Source organism: Monodelphis domestica, chromosome 2, assembly GCF_027887165.1.
Source record: "Monodelphis domestica isolate mMonDom1 chromosome 2, mMonDom1.pri, whole genome shotgun sequence".
NCBI classification, from domain to species: domain Eukaryota; kingdom Metazoa; phylum Chordata; class Mammalia; order Didelphimorphia; family Didelphidae; genus Monodelphis; species Monodelphis domestica.
Window position 1 is genome coordinate 438474587 of NC_077228.1, and position 17946 is coordinate 438492532.

At 35.3% G+C, this 17946-nt stretch overlaps 1 protein-coding gene across 11 annotated transcripts in view; it reads left to right on the forward strand.

Moving 5' to 3' along the window:
- Window positions 1–17946, forward strand: part of ARID1B (AT-rich interaction domain 1B) — a 557650-nt gene that overhangs the window by 220710 nt on the left and 318994 nt on the right. For all 11 annotated transcript variants that reach the window (XM_056818981.1, XM_056818980.1, XM_056818986.1 and 8 more), the window contains exon 4: window positions 4856–4966. In XM_056818981.1, the coding sequence (XP_056674959.1) occupies window positions 4856–4966 (111 nt within the window). The remainder of the gene's footprint in view (window positions 1–4855; window positions 4967–17946) is intronic.

The following is a 17946-nucleotide window of genomic DNA, read 5'->3' on the forward strand; positions in this document are numbered from 1 at the left end:
ATTCAGAAAAAGATACAATAGCTATGATGAATTGCAATCATTTAATAAATAATCATTGATATTTTCCTACTTTTCTCATACTCTTCCAGAAAGTCATCCTATATTAAAGAGTCATGTCTATTTTTAGAGTGGGGGGGAGTCAGTAAAAGTGATTGATACAGTGAATTTGTATGAAAGCATGTGCAGTATGTAACACCTGTGGACCTTCCACTTTCACAAAGGGCTGACTCATCCCTTTTCATTAAAGTCATTCCTTATCTTTACACATTTATTTCAATTCATTTTGACTTTTTAGCATGTGGTGGCTCTGTCCATTTACATTGTTGTTCCTCCTGTGTATATATATATATTGTTTTCTTCACCTTGCTTGCTTCACTCTGCATCAGTTCTTGCCAATCCATCCAGGTTTCTCTGTATTCATTATATATACAATAATAGTCCATTAAATTCACAAAGCACAGTTTGTTTAACCATTCCTCAAATAGAATGTACTTTCCTCCCAATTTTTCTGTCACAAAAAGGATTTCTATAAATACTTTGGAGTAGAGAGTGACTTGATTTTTATCAATGAGCTTTCTTGGGGCATAAGACAAATAATATAATTTCTGGTTCAAAGGCCATGAACATTTAATCACTTTATTTTCCTAATTCCAAATTGCTTTCCAAATGGTAAACTTCAAGCTTTTAATGAGAGTCAGCAATCATCCTCAGGAAATCTCATGTGATTTTGTGCTGAATTAAGAGGCACATACCTTCCAGTAAGAAAGATGCCACAGCTCTCCTGGACTCTGCTGTCATAAGTTGGGGAATGTCCACCAGTGGACATTTAAGAGCTTCATGAATGACCTTATGTTGCTGTACGTGTGTTGAAGGAACTGTTGGGTGTTTTTCTTGGAGATTAGAAGATTCAGAGGCCCCATGAAAGGCTTCTTCAAGTATTTGGAGACTGTCCTATAAAGGAGGGATTAAATTTGTTCTCTCTCTAGTTCAGTAGCAATGAGTGGAAAATGTAGATGGATAAAGTTAGGATTGATATTAGGAAAATTTTTCCTAAATGTTAAGGATATCAAAAAACGTGGAACAGTTTGCTTGGAAAGAGAGGTGATAGGTTCCTTATTTTCCCCCTTAGAAGTATTCCTCTGGAAGCTCTCTGGTTGGGTTTTTATATATTGGGGATTCTTTTCATGTGTGAAATAGACTTTTAATTCAGTTGCAAATTCTAGGATTCTGTGAAAATTCCTAACCAACTCATTTGTATATTTGGGGCTACTATTTTCACACTTTTAGTTTGTGAAAAAAATTTTCTCTTTGATTCATAAAAAGCATGGTTATGAAAGCTGTCATGAGTGATCATGAATTTGCAAGTTTGTGGATGAATTGAAGAGAGAAATTGTTTCGCTTAAGAAAGCCTCATAGTAAAAAATCACATTCCACATGCTTGGGACTATTCTATTTCTTCATCATAACAGACTATCATTCAATTTTATATTTTTGTCTTTTCTCTTGTGTTTATAACATTATATATGTATGTGTGTGTATATATGTATATATATTTGCTGTTAGTCATTCAAATCTTTGAAATAACCAGAAATAACTACATTGCCAAATATAAAGTTGTTTTTTTTTTTAATCCATGGCAATTTGTATTAAATGACTTGCTCAGGATCATCTTGCTAGGTTATATTTGGGACCAGAGTTGAACCCAGGTCCTTCTGACTCCAGGCCCATCCTAACTGCCCCTTTTTTAGTTGATCCTTACCTTTATTTGTTCCATATATAACTGTTAAATATCTATGTACACACACATGTATACGCCTACTATTTTTAGTACAATGTTTTAGAAATTCAAAGAATAAGGAATGGTCCCAGGCTTCATGTGTTAGAGCCTAAAAGTGGGGGAGAAGAGCTCCAAAGGCTCTGGCCAGGGGCTGAGGGTCCTTTAGGTAGGAGCAAGAAAAAAGACCAGAGAGGATTAGAATCTTTGAAGTTAGAAGGACTGCACAGCTGATAGCTAATGCCAGCAAAGTTTATTGAATAGGGGAAGGGTTTATAAAGGAAAAATCCACAGGAATGAAGGAGCAGGGGGAGCGTGAGTACATGTAAAGTTCAGCAAATTCATGGTTAAATGGGTACAAAAACATATCCTTTCTTAGGATTGTTTTTCGCGCCATCAGTGCCACTTCCTAAGATAGTTAGTCTACTGGGATAGGGGAGATATTCACATTCCAATCTTTGTCCTTAGACCTGGAATATTATTTACAAACTTTAGATCTTTGCCTAATTTTTTAGGCCCCATGTCATTCATGAATCCCCGCATGATTTGGGGTAGTTGAGATGACTGTGTACTTGATCCAATGGTGTGTATTCATTTATTGATCAGTATTTCTGTATGCTATATTGAATAAGTATACCCCAAAGGAAAAATCCTCTTGGAAATAGAAGTTTCTACATTTTTTACTATCAATAGCCATTACTTCTACTTTGATTACATATATACTGTGTATGCTTGTATGTATAAAAGTAGCCAGAGAGGAGAAAACACTTCTAGACTAACTCCTGTATAGAAACATTTGATCTCATTGGGTCCAGAATGAAGACTATGATTCCTTGTGGGTGCCATTGGTGGTATCCCGGCATTCTTAGATTGTTTTCCTTAATGCCTAATTGTTTTATCAATACCAGGTTACTCTTACCTGAACAGCCACCTAAGTTCCCCGTTGAGCCATTCTCATGAAATGTATTCTGTTAGTTTTGTGTCTGAATACACTATCTAAAATGTTCTTGGCAGTAAGAGTGTTCAGTTTTGGAAGAAGCTAATTATTTTGAATTTTGAAAGCATGAAATGTCATCTTTAATGTCTCAGGAATATATTCGGATGTCTTCCATCCTCTGTCAGTTTAGTGAGGGGGTAATCTTGTTTCTGAAAGGACAGCATCTAAATTGAAATTTGTGCCAATTCCTCTCATAATGGTCCTTTTCCCAACTCTCTTAGAAAGCAGGAATTTATTTAGCCATGAATAGGGAGTAAAATAAAGTTAAAAGGTTGGACATGGGGCCAATCTGTTGTTGCTGCAGTTGCTTTAGCTGACGTTTATGATAAGGGTCTGTGCTGTGACTATAGAAGCTCTGTGTGTGCATAAAAAGGAAAGCAGAGGTTTGTTCATTTGTTTGCCCATTGTGAAGCTGTCTTTTGCACCTTTAAGTTCTTTTGTAATAGGGTGAAGTCTCCTGAAAGGAGGCCTTGTGCCCTGTGTTGATTTTAAGCCCTAGATGTTAATCCACAGGAACCTGCTGGTCTACGCAGCAGGGAAGGCTGTTACAAGTGGAAATCTGGGATTGGGGAAGAAGCGTGTGTGTATGTTGGGGGAGGGGGAAGAGTGATCATAATCATTCAGCCATCCGGTTTTGTCACCCGTGAGCCTAATTGTTACCCTCTGCTGGTAGCCAGATTGAAAAGTTGCCCTTTTAAGTGTCCCTTGGTTTTATTTCGCATGTGCTTGGGGATGATATGGGACCTTATTGTTATAATACTGAGCACTGAAAGTATCAGGATGGAGTCTTGGTGGTGGTAAATTTTGAAGTCACCTTTAATTTTTAGTCCTGATTTGTCTCCTGATTCACATCCTTAATGTTTCCTCCTGAGGAAGAAATGGTTGAATGTAGAATTATTTTGTTTATTTGGCTTACTCCTGGACCCATCTAGATTGCACCACCGCCGGAGCTAGTCAAGTCTAGTTTGTTAAGTTTGTATTAGGAGGAGAAGGGCTATTGAACCAAAGTTTCTTGGCTCCAACTGTCTCCTTTTTTAAGAAGCTTTGTAATTTATTGTGTGTGTACTGTATGAGAAAGGGGTGGGGCAAGAAGCTTTTTATAAAGTTTTAGTTGAACAATATTCTCTTTAAAAGCAATATTTAAGTAACATGAACACTGAAATGGAGACTATAAACGGTGATCCATTCAGCACGGAGTTGAACTTTTCAGGGGGAAATGGGGTGCAGAAAGTTTGAAGGTGTGATGTTTTCTTCTCCCCCTTTCATCTCCATAATCAGAAACTGGTTCTTCAAGTTGTGGTGCCAGTTAGACATGCTATATTGAGTATTTCACATTCTGCCCTCCTCCTTGACTTCAGGTGTAAATGGTGGTATTGGGAAATAGATATTCAGCATTTTAGCATAGTTTTTCAGCTACAAATTTTTATTGAGCAGGAACTTGCTTATATTAAGTAAGTTTTGTTTGGTATGATTGGATTACAGAATTTTGTTTTAGCAAAAGGTCTTAAATCATTGATAGTACCTTTGTAAAAATATTTGAGAACATGTAAGAAAACACTTTAGAGAGAAGTTTATTGTACTTAATTATGTTTTATAGGAAAGTTCCAACACCCTTATTGTCCTTTCAATGCCAGATAAACAGAGATAGTTCTATACATTTTGTTATTTGCTAAATATTGAGAACATTGTGAGCTTAATAATTATTTATAATGCTATTTCAGGCAGGGATTATGGAAGACAAATGAGTAACAAAACAAGTTGCTGAAGTTGCTGATTATGTGAATGTTTTTCAGAGGAATTATTACAGTATAATCTATCTGAATTAATATTTAGTCATAAGATATCACTTAAGACTTATTAAAGAGTTTGGTTGCAGCTTTTAGTTTTCTTTTGCCTAACCCAGATAATTTTATAATTTAGATCTTTGACTATCAAAAATGTTTTCCTTTTAAATAAAATATTGTCATAGTAGACATCATAAGACTTGTTAATATGCTATTTAAAAATAAATTCCTTTCTAATTTGTCTACTGTACCATGACCCATTGAGAGATATTTATAAGTTTCCTTTTTGTATTCATTTAGGACATGTCTCAGGAAGGCTATGGAACTAGATCTCAACCTCCTATGGCACCAGGAAAGCCTAACCATGAAGACCTGAGCCTAATACAGCAAGAAAGACCATCAAGTTTACCAGTAAGACATTAATCTGCCTGTTCTGGAAATGTAATTAATATGTTGAAAAAATGAGCCATTGTTTTATTGCGTCTATGTTAATTTGAAAATCAGGGCAAAAAATCCATGAACTAGCTATTCTTCGAGGCGTTACAGAGTATTTCTTTTCAAAAGGCATATTCCTAGAAGGCAGATGTAAGTAATCTACATTAATTCTAGAAGATACTCTTTCCTAAAGGAAGTCAAATTCTCATTGGTGAATATTTCAGTTGCTGACTTTTCTGTCTTTAGCCATAATCAGTAAAAAAAAAAATCTGTTGTTAAGTATTTTTTGCTGATTGTAATACTTCAAGTTTGTCTTGTTACTTTTTAATTTGTATACATACATACATACAAACAAACACACATCCACACCCACATATTCTTGTGGTCCACCCCACCCTTACTCCCCCACTCCCTGAAAAACTTGGTGTCTATATGATGAAATAAAACCTTTAGATATTTTATAGCAGTTTTAGTTCTCTTTACCTTTTTAGCATTGGGAGAATGATTCGTTTTGCCTTGAATTTCCTTATCCTATTTCACTTCAATATAAGTATCTTTTACCATTAAAAATGGAAAATTTATAAAATGCAAATAATATGCTCTCACATGGCATACATGTACCAAGCTGATTTTCTGAATTAGGTGATAACCCTTGGAAGCACTTAAATTAATATGATTTCTTTTAGTTCCAGATGATCCTTTTAGACAATTTTATCTATATTTGATTTTATCTCACTCTTAAATAATCCGTCTATAAAATGAAAGATACTTTTCTTAGTTACTTTTTTGTTAAAAATATTCTGTTATATTCCTAGAACAATCAGTATGGCTCATAAACTCCATTAAAAATGATTGTTGAAGGATGGAAATTAACTAAAAAGATAGGATTGCATTTGTTTTTATTTGAGCCTCAGGGATGAATGAACCAAGATATAATGTATTAGTTTATGAATACTCAGCAATAAACATTGGTAATGAGATGGTTGTTAAACACACACTCTCTACCTTATCTTACTTATTTTGGAATTAATAATACTCATTTAGCATTGCATTGTAGGATGAAGGCTAGTTGCAAGGTATAAATCTTGTTTTGATCTTCTGTTTTGCAAGTATTTTTGATACCCCTAATTAACAGTTTTCATGTCTGAAAAATTAATGGGCTGTTTATATTCTCAGAATATATTCTTGTCTCTTTAGCTGTCTGATTGTGAATGGAAGTTAGCTAGTGGTTTGTATGAGTTTATGTCTGTTTATTGGATTATCCAAGTTTCTTAAGGTTTTTGTTGATCAATTGTGATCCTTGCTAAATATTAAGAAATTGTTTTATGAAATTTAAATTGGTTCCTAGAATGCAAAAAGGAATGCATGAACCAGTAGCTTCTTATTTTTATCCTATTGCATATATTATTTCTTAAATGTTTGTTGAAAAGGCTGTCTATTTGAGCCGTGGCTGTTTGCTGATAGCAATTTATCAGCAAAGAGCGTATTTTGTATGTGTTGACAAGAGTTTTTTTCAGTGTGCAGTGTTTTTTATGCAATAACTTTTATATTTTTGGAGTTATTAAATATGTTAATATTTAATAAAATCCTCTTTTCTCCTGTTCTCAGATTAAGAGTTTTATAAATGATGGTTGACAACCAACTGTAAAGGACAACTAATGAGGAAATGAACTGTTATAACATTAAATAATTGAAAGGCTCTGCTATGGGAAGTTTGCCTGATTACCCTCCTTCTCCTTGAATACTTCTATCAGAATGTCCAGTGTTATAAGGAGTGAGCTGCTAAGATTCATTATTGACTAATTGTTTTCAGTTAATAATTTACAGTTTTTGTAAAATGTTTAGCATTTTAATTTTTTTCTCTATTTGCATTTGAGATCTTTAGTAGTGTCCTCCTTTATCATAGTTTTTAAGGATATTTGTTCATTCTGAATGTATGTCCTACGGCTTAGTTCTCATACAAGAATCTTTTTGGAAAACAGAAATCCTGCTGATAGACACACTCACACACACACACACACACACACACACACACACACACATTTTTATATATAACATGAGTCTTAGGAATACCATCTTTTGGATGATTCCAAAGCATATAATAGATTATCTGGTTATTCTGAAAAGCTGCTTGTCTACACTAAAACCACTATATTTTCCATAATGATGAATTGTTTCCATATTCAGAAGGGCATAGTTTTATAGCTAGAAGGGACAAATAAGTGATAAATTCAATTCCCTTATTTTACTAAGAGGAAACTGAGGCCCAAAAATTTAATCATCTTTCTGCAACCTGATGCTGAAAGATGTTCGATAACTTACTCAAATTTTTACAGCCTAGTTAGTAGTAGAAACAGAATTTAAGCTGAGATTCTCTTTATTTTTTCCTCCCCCAGATTTAATGTTTTTCCTCTGCATCTGGCACTAGAACTAAGTACTTATGTTTCTATTTTCTGATGCATCTAGTTTTTTTATATTATATTCCAATGCTGAATGAATTTTCTATTGTGGCAATATCCCATTTTATTTCATGCTGGTTGTTTCTGTAAACATTTTTAGGTTCCTACATATATATTTTTTATCCGTGTACTACTATTTTAAACCCTTATCTTCTGTCTTGGAATCAATACTGGGTATGGGTTCCAAGGCAGAAGAGTGGTAAGGGCTAGGCAATGGGAGTTAAGTGACTTGTCCAAGGTCACACAACTAGGGAGTATCTGAGGGCAGATTTCCCAGGACCTCTCATCTCTGGGCCTGGCTCTCATTCCACTGAGCTACCTAGCTGCCCCGTCCATGTACTATTGTTAATTAGAAAAGCATTCTAGATTTAGGCCAGAGACCTAAGTTTGAATTCCATCTGAGCTACTTGTCATTATTTAATCTCTTGGACCATTTAAGTTCATCTTTGCTGCCTTTAGCTACCTCATCTGTAAAATGAAGGGTTGCTCTATTTGATCTCTGAGGTCCCTTTCGACTTTAAATCTATGATCTTGTGATTTATGGTGCCTGAAGTATAATCAGAAGTCATCAATTGTTAAACTAGTCATAATACATCTGTACCTGTCATCAGGCACGTTTTCTTTTTGGTACCCATGAGATACATTTATTGGCATTCACTCCATTCTATAACAAACCTATCTTACCAAACTTGACTTGCGTGTGTGTGTGTGTGTGTGTGTGTGTGTGTGTGTGTGTGTGTGTGTAAATTTTTAAATTTGGCAAAGTTGATGTTTTAAGTTACCCAAGAATGATATTAGAATATGATCTTGAGTCATTTGTAGATTCTTTGTGTAATTTTTACTCATTCTTTCTAAATGTTAGTTATGTCAATCTATATTTCATTATAAACTTTTAAGTACAGTGGAGGAGGAAAAAATCCCACTAGTGGGTATTTTTTATCATTTTAGCCACCTAATGAAGCTGGTTAAAAATGATGAGTTTGATTAGGTAGTTATTATAATTTAAATGAAGCATCTGTTTTTCACCATTTTGACTAGTAAAAAATCATTGGTTTGATATTATATAGAGACAGACCAATTTAAATCCATGAAATTATCTGAAATACTTTGTAAGAATCTATGTATGCAGCAACTTAAAATACTCCCTGCCCCTTTTGACCTGCTTTAATGTATAAATAATCCTTATTTGTAAATAGCAATACCATTTGCATTCCAATATGTCAAAATCCTTTTTTAAAAAAGTCAACAAAACCTTAAATGGGTTCATCTTGCCCCCAGCAATCTTGTTTGTACTACTCATTCATTGAGCCTGCTTTTTTTTTTTTAAAGCCAGATTGGGCAAAAGTGGATTTTCCAGCCCTCTAAGAATGATTATAGATTTTCAATTAGTACAGTTCAAATGAATAAGGATAAGTTTAAAAAAATCTATTTAAGGAAAGCCAAAATGTCAAATAATTTTCTGTTATCTGTACTTTTAGTAATGGAAGAAAGCAGAGAACTTTAGAAGGGGAATAGGTAAATGGTATTCAAGATATATTTGATTTTTTGAAACTACCAGTGCCTATCAAAGTTAGCATGTAACATTTTCCCAAGGTATAATTTATAAAACAATATATCTATATTTAGCGTAATTTACTTTAAGATGCAGAGTCAAACATTATCAAGGATCCATGACTCTTCAAGTTATTTTGCCTCCACGTCTAGGCATGGTGGAGTTAAGAATAACCACCCATTGAATGTCACCTTCTGCCCAAGTACACTCTTGATTTTCAAAGAGGAGTGAAAAGGAGTGGGGAAAAAATAATAAAAAATAACTCTAGCAATATTTTAAAAATCATCCTAAGACTTTAGGGCACCCCCTCCCCTGTAGATAGAGATTGGCAAATGTGGAAGAAGTGATATGAAAATATCTGTCTGATTTTCTTTTTTAATCTTTTTTTCTTGGAAATTTTAAAAAGTAGTTATGATGGTCTAAAGAGACCGAAAACTTTTCTCCCTATTGCTTTGCCTTTTTCCCCTCTATGACTACAATTCCTGGAATGTAGCAGGGAAATGCCTGAAGAGAGAGCTCCTCCCTCTTTCTATCTTTGTACTGTCCTTTGCCTGCCTTGGCTACCACTGCAGACATGCCTTACGGGCAACTTCTTTTCTTTGTATTGCTCATGGGTTGACCATTAACAAATGGGTCTCTCCTCCTATCATCTAAGCTAGTGGGAACCTTGAATTCAGTTTGCAGACTTTCCCTTCAAATTTACCTTTTGAGAAATGTTTCTATTTTATTTAATGAAGGAGGGATTCATATTCTGCTGTAGTTTTTGATAGTAATTATGGACTCTGGATATTTGCTTTTATAGTTCTTTAGAATGGAAGTAGTTATTTTGGGATATGTTAAATCCAGACTGTCAAGTTAGGGGAGAAATAGTTCCTAGAAGTCTTTACCTGACAATGAAGTTATCCACTTTTCCTCACAATATGGAATTTAAGAAGTGTCTTTCCCTTTTCTCATATTTTACCCCCTTTTTTCTTTCTCTGCAGTGTCGTAAAATAACTGAATGGTCTTGTTTTCCTTTGTTTGGGTCAAGAAATTTTAGCTGAAAATTGTTACTCTGTGAAAGAAGATTATTGACTCAACAAGCCTTCAATTTTCAGTGAATAACACTCCCACCCTCTAGCTTTAGGAACATGTCGTGCATGCATTCTATTTTAAAATACAGACTATAATTTAAAACAGGCAGCTTGATGCCCCACTGAACTTTGTTTAAGCCTGAAATAAGGGAGGGGAGGTGGAGCTTAAAGCCCTGGAAAAGTGACTAAGCTTTTTCAAATGCTTTTCTCACTAGTTACACATCTAAAATAATTTAAATGTGACATGATTCACTTGGAGATTGAAAGAGAGTGTTTGATAGCTTGGTTTACTGGTGTATTTGGTAAAGAGTTCTGTATGTATTGATTTCAGTGGTCAACAGTGTATATATAAAAGTTATGGTTAAAGAGCATTCATAATAAATAGAAGCATTTTTATTAACATTTAAAAATTTATTACAGGAGACATTTTCTGGCACTGATCAATCCTTTTATATATTAGACCATTGTATCATTACTACAAATACTTAAAGGGTAGCATTTTGAGAGTTATAGAAAATATATATTTTTTAAATTGTCTATTTGAAAATAGTTTATCATTCTACTCTTTGTTCCCTGCCCCACACCATTAATGCAAATATTGGGAAGCAGATAGTTGACTATGTGAATTGAGAATCAGACCTAGAAATGGGAGGTTCTGGGTCCAAATTTGACTTCTGACACTTTCTAGTCCTGTGACCCTGGACAAGTCACTTAACCCCCATTTCCTGGCCCTTACAGCTCTTCTGCCTTGGAACCAGTATACAGTATTGATTCTAAGATGAAAGGTATGGGTTTAAAAAAAAATGTTCAGAAATTATGGTTGAATTTCATTTTGTATACCAACTACAATGACAAATTCTCTTCCATCAAAATGTCATAGACAGCCTATGCTATTTTTGAAGGCCTGCGTGTTAGGGAATTCTTCATTTGTTCCTGGCTTGGGTACTCTGGCATTACAAAGAATAAATCATATCCTTATCCTTTATGATAGTCTTTGGATATTTACAGTCAGCTATTATGTTCCCACTTAGCTTCTTTTCTTTAACCTAAATATCTCCAGTTCCCTGAGTTCCCATTGCTAAGTTTTGAGCCCTCTCACTCTTGGGGTTGTCTTCCTTCCGGATCTTGATGCTTCTTCTGCTAAGCTGCCTCACGTATTTCTCCAAATAGAGAATGCCGGCTGAAGGGCTGCTCTCACATCCTTCATTCTGAACACTGCTCAAGGGCAGCATTTTCCCTTTATCACCCATGAATCTTGTTGGACTGAGCTATTGTTCCAGCCCGTCGGTCTTTTTAGCTGTGGATCCTAAAATCTAATTTAATAACTATCCGTCCTAAAACTCGGTTATCTTCAAGTTCCATAAGCATTTATAGTGGAACAGTAGGAACAGAAAGGAGAGCAAAAATCTATAGGATTTGGTGACCCAATATTGGTTATGAAAGAGGAGGGAAAAATTAAAAGGATGCCAAAGGTTCTGAACCTTGGTGACTAATGGGAGGATGCAGGCATCACTGACATTGGCATGGAACCCAGTGGTAGACACCTTAGGAGGAAGGGACTTTACCTTTAGTGGTTGGACTCCAGGAGTTATTGTGGCGTCCTCATAGTGTCCGAAAGTGCTGTCCAGCGAGTGGTGGGAGCAGGTCAGAGGACCAACCAATAGTCTCAAAGTGGAAAATAATCAGAAGTTGGTTTTAAGTCAGTTGGAGAAATCAAATAGGTCTAGTCAATTTAGGAGGTTGATTTTTTATGATTTATTCAGGGGTATTTTATTCTTTCCTTTCAGTAAATACTAAACTCCTTTAAAAAAGAAAACAAACCAAAAACCTTTAAGGAAAAGGTGAAGTATGCCTGTGTTTAGACCAAGAGAGCCTGAGTGGTAGAATTATTGTACTTTGGAGGCCAGGCAGGGATTTGTGGAAGCAGTAGAGAGATACGCAAAGGACTTTTGGAAAAGCAGACTCAGTAAAGTTGAGAGTATAAGCCAGAAAGCAAAGAAAATCCCCAACTAGCACTTGCTAAATAGCTAGTGTGTGTAATGCATTATACTAGGTTTGTGGATAAGATATAAAGATCAAAGAGGAATAGTCCCCAAAGAACTTTGTATTTAGTAGACTTTTGTAGCATCAGAATTAACTTTTTTTACATCATTCTTGCAAAAGTCCATGATGTTACTTTAAAGTTGTCTTAACATTAGAAAATGAAAGGAACAATAGTATTAATTTCTAGAGAAAACCATTTTAATGATTTAAAATGTGATTAATACACATGGAAATGTACAGTTAAAACTTTATACACACATACCCTGTTATACCTTATTAGATTGCAAACTTCATGAATGCAAGGATTATCTCAATTTGCAATTTCTCTTCCTCCTAACCATCTAGTTATTCACACCCCCATCTTGCCTTACCTATTATACATGGTGGTTTATATTCAATTAATGACAATACATTGTGCAAAAATAGTCCTGAAGACCTTGATTAGAGTATTTTTCCCTATCCTGAACTGAGATAGGAAGAGAATTTATAAATATAGAATTTGATTATGATGTGAGTATGATTTTATTCTGTGACTTGGATAGCGCAGGAGACCATCATTAGAACAGAGTAGTGTCATTCCTCATACTGTGTGAAACATTACTTAGACATATTGAATATTACTGTATATTTTTTTGGTTAGTATATCCTGTGGTTGAATTTTTTTATCACCATTTCTTTTGAAGAATTTCCCATAGTTGGTACATATCATCATTATCATCATTATCTCCTCAACCTCCAATCCCATTTTCCACTTATATTTTCCTTTGAATAATATTTCTGCTCAGTTTTCTGACTGTCTCTGAGTAGCTGTGCTTGAAAAATGGGAGACGACTCATGTTTTGGGTTATTTTTAGTCATTCATTTGTTGAAGGACTTTGCACATCTTATTTTAAAGACAGTACTATAGTTATTAATTACTCATTGCCTTCTATCTAAATACTGGGAATCCTTCCCTCCCTTCCCCCCACCCTCCCTTCCTTCCTTTATTCCTGCCTTCCTTCTTTCCTTTCTCCCTCCCTTCCTTCTTTCCTTTCTCCCTCCCTTCCTGCCTCCCTTATGGAAATTGTGGTCAAGTGACTTGCTCCAAGTCACCCAGCTAGAAAATGTTTGAAGACATATTTGAACCCAGGACTTCCCTTCTCCAGGTCTGCCTACCTATGAATTGAGCCACCTTGCTGCCACAAATGGAATATTTTCAGAGAGAATTAAAGCTAACGAAAAATACTTTGAATTATGAACTGGTACTTTTATTTTAAAACTAGGTTTAAAAAAACAACAACACAGTAATCCCTAACCTGTGCAAACATTGTATGGTCATTTCTCTTCCTGGGAGTAGGAGTAAAAAGTATGGTTTGTGGGCCCAGAGAAACTAGTTTGTGAAATTAAGTAAAATTTTGACCAGCTCTTAATTACTAACAAATTTTGATTTGAAGTAAGTCCAAGTCTTCTTCTTTTTGAACTTCCACTAAATGCTTTTAATTTCTCCCCCAAATGTTATAGTTTACTTCATGTTATCATTAAGCAATTTTGTAAATTTATCTAACTCTAATTTTCTTCCAGTTTTATGTTGTTCCCCCCCCCCCCCCCCCCCGTACTATATGATTAATTCCTGAACCCAATAAGTTATATTATGGAAAGAAACTTAAGTTTCAAAAGTATGTTACATGTTTGCAAACTGATTTTTTTTCTAATGTATATATAGACAGATTATATGGTAAAATTCTTATTTTACTTTCTTGTAGGGAAACAAAATTCGAATTGATTCTTACAGCACTTTTGCAAGCAGTGATAATGAAATTGGAAGGGCACTGCTTATACTCTGGCTTTCCTAGTTTATGAAATGTTTCTGTGTTTTTTAAATTGTTTCTTATGATTGGCTGGCCAGATATCTTGATTTTTCTCTTTTCTGTGGTAATAAAAAAGGAAGTACAAAAATTCTACATGCCCCTAATACCATTTGGTGTATTACTTGGGGGTTAAGCAGCACAAATGCCTTGACCAATGCAATTTTGGTTATAATTTTATTGCTCATTTGTGTGGTTATCAGTGACCTTTGAAATTCTTATTTGTGAAGGGGCTGCTGATGCTGATAGCCTTACAGTCTGCCAAGCAAGAAATAATGCTACCAGCTGGAGTTCTTATTAAGATTCACTACCATAAGAGCACCATTTCTACATACTATTTTTAGGAGAGTATCTGTAGAAAAAGGTGGGGAGTATTGCAGTGCATTGTGATATATCATTCCCATTTTACAGGTAAAGAAACTCTGACATTGATTATGTGCTTTTTTCCATCACACAGCTTTTCAATGGTTGAGCCTTGATTAGTATCCAGTTCTCATGAATGGTAGATAAGTGTCTTCCTGCTTTACCTCATAGCCCTATATTAAGTACCTCTTTCTTGCCTATCTTCCCTTCCTCCCACCTCCAACTCTCCACCTCCCCTTCTACCCCCACTACTATGCTCCATTCATCTTTATTTAAAATTTTCTTTGTCTTTTTACTTATAAAAATTTTTATTAATTACACCTACAAACAGTTTTTAACAATTAGCTGACATTTTGAGTAAATAGTCTGATTTAGATCATATCAGTGCTCTCATGCACCGTATATTTCTGTATTCCTCCTGACATGGAAGAAGACTTATATCAGACATAGAATATTTAAGTGACCAAATGCAGGTGATATGCCAAATGGTGACATGCCAGAGGAACTCCCACAGAATCTTGCCATGTTCTGCACTGCCCATTAATTACAACATTGGCAGCATGAAATATGACTATTTACAAAACAAAATATCTGGGAATATAGTTTTACTAAATATATACATATTAAGTGTAGGGTAGCTAGGCAGACCAGCAGAGGGCTTGGCCTGGAGTCAGGAAGATGCATCTTCAGGAGTTTAATTCTGGCCTCAGAGACTTACTAGCTATGTGACCCTAGGCAAGCCATTTAATTCTGTTTGCCTCATTTTTCTCATCTGTAAAATGAGTGGAAGAAGGAAATGGTTCACTACTCTAGTATCTTTGCCAAGAAAACCTCAAAAGGGGTTATGAAGTGTCAGATACAACTGAATACAACTGAACAAAAAATATATTAATCTTAGGAACCGCGGGCTGCAAAGATAAAAACAAAAAAATGTAGTCTCTCCCTTCAAAAAGCTTTGTATTCTCTTGGATAGATCAGACCAGCATGTGTAAATATGCTGAGAGAGAGAGAATATGAGGGGGAGAAGGAGAATTGCATTTCTAGTTAGTAGAAGAGGTACTATAATAGTTTGGAGACGTTAATAATCTTGATAATTCCAAACTCTCATTTTAGATTCTATTACTTCATGTGGAGGGGAGGGTAATTTTATTAGGTAGCAGAATGGGCTGACCTAAACTGACATTTATTTTTCTTATCTACTCATTGAGATTAAAATGGGCAAAAAGTGGGCAGCAAGCACAAGGAAGAGCCATCACAAAAGAATGACTAAAATGATTCTAGTAAACATTCTTCCAAAAAGAACTTAGATTTCATAGACCCTCAAAGTTGAAAGGGACCTCAAACTCCTTTCCAAACCATCTTCCCAAAGCTGGCACATTGATATTTTTTGAGGCATAGATCTGATTATTTCACCCCTCTCCCTCCAATCTAATTGGTCCTTATTGCATAGCATAAAATATAAACTTTTCAACCTGACATTTCAAGCTCTTTACAATGTACCTTTCCCACCCTTTTTTCCAGTTTTATTTCTTGTCATACTTCCCACACACTCTTCCGGTTCTAATCAGATTGACTTAACTAGCAGCAATTCCCCATCTACGATATTCCATCCCTTCCCTCTGTGTCTCTCCTGGGTGTCCCCTCTGTCTGGGTTGTACTTCCTCTTGAACTCTCAGAGAATCCCTTGTTTGTTTCAGTGCACTGCTCAGATGGAGGCTTGTCAGTGATGCCTTTTCCTCCCACTTCATACTCCCTTTCTCTTGAAAACAGGGCTTGGAATTTCATACAGTGTACATTCTGTTTCCCTAATAGAATGAAAGCCTTTTGAGGGCAGAGACTATTTTTATCTTTGCATTCCTGGTGCCTTGCACATGGGTGCTTAATAAGTCTTTTTTTTTTTTAATTGTGAATTGAAACTAGTCTAAGTACCAGAATCAGAATCTTCTACATAGCATTATTAGAAGACTACCTTCTGTGGCAACACATTTTGTTTTTCAGTGACTCTCACTGTTAGGATTTTCTTCATATGAAATCTACTGCTCTTTTGCAACTTCTACCCCTTCTTCCCATTTTGTCCTCTTAAAGCAGAAGGCTTATTCCTCTACATATGACAAATGGAAAGCTTTCACGTCCCTGAAGTTGTCTTGTTTTTAGTTCAAATATTCCCTGATCTGATCCTTCAGCCTTTCCACATGACATGATCTTAAGACCCTTTCCTCCCCTGGTTGCCATCCTCTTTAAGCTCTCCAGTTTATCAGAGCCCTTCCTAAAATATATAATCCTGATCTGACTATATTTTCAGAAGTAGAATATGACCAGGAAATAAGATAATCACATCATTACCAACTGGTTTTAGAATTTCTTTCAATATTTCCCAGTTTTATCTAGGATCTCTAGCTGACTAACTGGAATCTACTTGAGTGGGAAGGAGATTTGAGGTAGTAAGAGGCAATAATTTTTTATGTCTTTTTAAGATAAATAATGATGACCCTGTGGGTAACAGTTATATGGTTCAGAAGTATTTCACTAAGTCAGTAAGAACCAGATTTTGAGGCCTGTCTGAATAATTGAATTAGTATAGGAAAATATGCTCGTTTGAATTTTGCTTTTCACATCCCAATTGATTAGATGACATTAATTAAAGGAAATATGTTGCTTCCTGAATGAGGTCATTTTCAAGGTGGTAATTTGGTCAGAGAAAATGCCTTTCAAGCATTCTCACCCTGATTATTAGTGCTGTTCTTTCATTCTAGAGGTGGTTGTGCTTATTGATGTGTGAACTATACACAGGTCTCCCAATGGTAAAATTTGTAAATGACCAGTCTCGTATTCACTAAGCTCAGTACAAGGAAATGAGAGTGTTTAGGTCAAGTTGCACCCTAGAAATTTTAGATAGGTTAATAAATTTCACCTGTCCTCACTGTTTTTATTGACTATTCCTGACTCATCTGGCTTCCTCACTCTGGCTTGGATCTCAGAATCTCAGAAGTTGAAAAGGGGCCTCAGAGGTCACTGATATGAATCCATACTTAAACAGGTATTCCCCATGCTCCTTCCTCCTCCCACATCCTCAGCCTCCCTAGATGACCTCATTAATGAGGAAGTACATCATTGCCTCTGTGAAACAGTTTATAGCACTTTGGGACTTTTTAGATTGCTGGGGAGTTTTTTCATAAAAATATCTACATTTACTTTATACAAATTCAACCTGTTGCTGTGACCAGGCAACAAAATAGATTCTTCTTCCATAACAGAGCAGTCCACACCTTTAAAAATAGGCATTAAAGCTTTGTTAATTCTTCTCTTAACAGGCCAAATATTTTCATTTTCTTTTTTTCTCGTCCCTCCCCTTAACATGGCTTCCAGTTTCCCTCACATTCTGGATGCCCATCTGGATACATTTCAGCCCTTTAAAAAATAGTCATCTCTTCATTTTTCTTAGATTTCACTTAGCTTTTTATCTTTTTAAGGTCAAAACTGTTTTTTCAGTTTTCTGCAGGCTCTTCTCATCCATATTGTTAGACCAATGGCTTCTTTAAAGTAAGTGCTTGATAAATGTGTTGAATTTATAAAGTGTTGATAATTTCCCAAGTAACATTTTTTCTCTTTTGCAGAAGTAATT